This window comes from Plectropomus leopardus, unplaced genomic scaffold (assembly GCF_008729295.1).
Source record: "Plectropomus leopardus isolate mb unplaced genomic scaffold, YSFRI_Pleo_2.0 unplaced_scaffold17034, whole genome shotgun sequence".
Lineage (NCBI taxonomy): Eukaryota > Metazoa > Chordata > Actinopteri > Perciformes > Serranidae > Plectropomus > Plectropomus leopardus.
Window position 1 is genome coordinate 1 of NW_024618315.1, and position 3,011 is coordinate 3,011.

General features: G+C 46.3%; 1 protein-coding gene across 2 annotated transcripts; it reads right to left on the bottom strand.

The window, feature by feature from the left end:
- Nucleotides 1-20: 20 nt before the first annotated feature.
- LOC121964752 (gelsolin-like) lies at nucleotides 21-2,981 on the bottom strand. 2 transcript variants are annotated; one of them, XM_042514945.1, is made up of 9 exons: nucleotides 2,943-2,981; nucleotides 2,813-2,846; nucleotides 1,988-2,188; nucleotides 1,432-1,586; nucleotides 1,184-1,345; nucleotides 988-1,047; nucleotides 832-921; nucleotides 490-579; nucleotides 22-375 (listed from the first exon to the last, which is right to left on the bottom strand). In XM_042514945.1, the coding sequence occupies exons 3-9, from the start codon at nucleotides 2,178-2,180 to the stop codon at nucleotides 166-168; spliced, it is 960 nt and encodes a 319-aa protein (XP_042370879.1). In that variant the 5' UTR covers nucleotides 2,181-2,188; nucleotides 2,813-2,846; nucleotides 2,943-2,981; the 3' UTR covers nucleotides 22-165. The 2 variants fall into 2 exon arrangements, with proteins under 2 accessions (XP_042370880.1, XP_042370879.1); XM_042514946.1 differs by having other exon boundaries at nucleotides 21-375; nucleotides 2,813-2,980.
- Between the last annotated feature and the right edge of the window lie 30 nt (nucleotides 2,982-3,011).

The window sequence follows — 3,011 nt, forward strand, 5'->3', positions numbered from 1 at the left end:
GTACCTGAGCGTACCAAAGAGAACCTGAGTGTACCTGAGTAAACCTGAGTGTTCTGCCAGCAGATTACTGACTTCTGGATTAGCTGAACACCTACACAGGTAAACCAGCACTCCCTCTCATCAACCAGTCAGGTTACAGACTACACCTCCTCAGTCTTACTGGTCTCAGACCGGTCTGAGACTAGTAAGACTGGTCCCTGAGACCAGTCTTACTGGTCTCAAACTGGTCTTAATGTTTGGACCTTTCCAGACGAAGATGACTCCGTTGGCTCCGTTGTCAAGAATGAAACACTCAGTGGACTGCAAAGCATTCTGGGAGAACGGGTTGTGCTCTGCTACCATGGTAACCTCGATGTCCCCATCAGCGTTGGACACCTGGGGGAAAGGTAAATGGACAGGTGAGGACTTCCTGCTGCTACTTCACAATAAAAGCCTTCCAGAAACACTTCCATCAGGACGTCCCCATGGCGACGCCTGTGTGAATGTTACCCTGTAGAGCCGCGCCAACTTCCTGTTGGAGGCGTCTATCTTGGCGTCTTCGCTGTGAGCGTCAGGAAGCTCCGGCTTCTCCCCCAGGACCTGAGCACAGAGGTCAAAGGTCAACAGGTGTTTTCATTTTTATTAATTTTTTTAAGACAGTTTTACATGTTTTCTTTAAAAGGTTTTCTAGATCTTTTTTTGTCATTTTTATAGAAAATTATTTTTTGTCTGTTTGTTTTTATAATTTTTTAAAGCATATTTTACTAGAAAAAAAGAAAAAAAACCCAAACTGAAATCACTGGATTAGGGTCAGAGGGCGTGTCCGGTCATGTGATCTGCTGGTGACATCACCTGCAACATCCTCTCTGGCTCCTCCCCCTCATTACAGAGCAGCAGCTGGCCCCGCCCACATCGCTCGTTGTCACGGATACCCTTTGACACCTGTCAGCCAATCAGCCAGTCAGTCACATGTGACCACATGAGCATAATGATGATGTCATCACTCACCATGGTGGCCTTTAGCTTCTCAAAGTGGTTACTATGGCAACCAGACCATTGGATGATTTCCTGTAAGAGAGAGAGAGACAGGTGAGGACTGTCTGTCTGTCCCACCTGTCCAACCTGTGTCACCTGCCCGACCTGTCTTACCTGATTTCACCTGTCCAACTTGTCTCACCTGGCCCACCTGTCCCACCTGTCTCACCTGTCCCAGATCCAAGATGAAGCTGTCTCCTTGGTTGAAGCTGTCCCAGCTGACAGTGACCTCCGTTGCCCTGACGACACGTCGACCTTTGACCTGCAGCAGCCTCTGAACCTGCACGTCATTGGTCACCACGTGTTTAAATCCTGAGGCCACGCCCCCTTTCTGTGTGAGAGGAAGTGATGTCATCAAGAGGAGCTCTGTGTACCTGAACTGCAGTAGAAGTCATATATCTGTGTATTTGTACTCACCATATACTTCAGTCCGGTCTTGAAGTATCCGCTGAAGGTACTAGACTCATGGTCCTGGACCTCCCGGTACTGGATCGGCGCCCCCTCCAGGAAGTCGTCCATCTGTATTGTAAATATGGCCGCCGCCGCGCTCTCGTCCTGAGAGCACTCTGACCCTGTAGGCAACCGGCCAATCAGAGACAAGAACCACCACCACAGACACCCACTTCTGAGCGAAGGCTCTGCTGCTGCAGGTGTAGTACTAGTATCTGATGTGTTGCAGTATTAGTACATGTTATACTGCAGTACCTTGCACAGACCGTAGTGGGTGCTGGATCCAAGAAAAACCAAAATGTGAAAAAATAGAGGTCCGCACAGCAGGGAGCTCCCCTGAAAGGATTTCATTCTGCTGACACTGAGTTCAGCTGTTCTGCTGAGTCAGCGTTTTTAAGACGGTGACGGTGAGTCTGAGGAAGAGCGTTTTTAGCTCGAAACATCACTTATTTTCTGCAGAATAAAATAAATTAAGATGAGCTCCCTGTGGTGCAGACCTCTATTTTTTCATGTACTGCAGTACCTTGCCAGTAGTGCAGGTTGTACCGCAGGGTTCCTAAGCGGTTCTCGGTGCTCCGGAGAACCACGTAAGCGTCTCCGCTGTAGAACCCTCCGTACAAACTCTCAGGGACAGGAACCAGCTCCATGTTCTCCACCCGCCACACCTGAAGCCCCGCCTTCTGACCCGCACGCTCAAACTCTGGATGGAACACCATGATGTCACCTGCAGGGGGCGGAGCCAAAAACACCTGAACACAATGACTGCAGGCGCAGGTGCTTCCAATTAACAACGAAGGTTGTACAAAATTTTTAGCAACTTTTAACCAAATTTGTGCTAAATTTTCATTAGTTTGAACTAAATTTGAACTAGACTTGGACTAATTTTTTTTTTTTACTAGATTCGTAGTAAATTTTAACTAAATTTGGACTAAATCTGAGCTCGTGTGTTTTCTGCTGTTGGAGTTAAAGGAGCTCACTGATCACATTTTATTGGAGTTGTTTAATTGCATGTAACTATGATTAACTGATTGCTTGATTGATTTGAAAATTGAATCATGACAGTTTGGATTAAATGATGACGTTTTGATAAATTTAGTCTTGTGTCTGATCAGACTGACGTGTTGCTTCAGCAAAGGAAGTAAAAAAAACTTTTCAGAGGGAACTTTTTTCTTAAAAATGTAAAGAGCTTTTAGTTTCTTCTTCAGACGTTTTCTGTTTTGTTGTTTTACAAACTTAAATCAACAAAAGTCACTTTAGTCATCCATCCATCCATTCTTTCTCTCTTTCATCCATCCATTGATCGGTGGAGGGAAAGGGAAAAGTTTGAGAGAAGCAGGAAGTGACTCACCTGGTCAGACGGACGTTCGCGGTTTTCAGAGAATCTGAGAAAACAAAAATATGAACGAGCACAAAGTGAGCGCACGAAGGGTTAATGAAAACCAGAGAGAATCAGGAGGTGAAGGAGTGAAGAGACTCACTGTCTGTGCAGCGGAAGACAAACAGAGACAGAAGCTGACCTGAGACAGGAAGGAGGACAGAGAGGGGGG

Excerpts from the sequence above, each read along its gene's own strand:
- LOC121964752 (XM_042514946.1), bottom strand. The coding sequence starts at position 2,180 with ATGGTGTTCCATCCAGAGTTTGAGCGTGCGGGTCAGAAGGCGGGGCTT. Across the intron at positions 922-987 it reads AGAAGCTAAAGGCCACCATG|GTGTCAAAGGGTATCCGTGA; the intron begins GTGAGTGATGAC and ends ATTGGCTGACAG. Across the intron at positions 580-831 it reads AGCCAGAGAGGATGTTGCAG|GTCCTGGGGGAGAAGCCGGA; the intron begins GTGATGTCACCA and ends CTCTGTGCTCAG.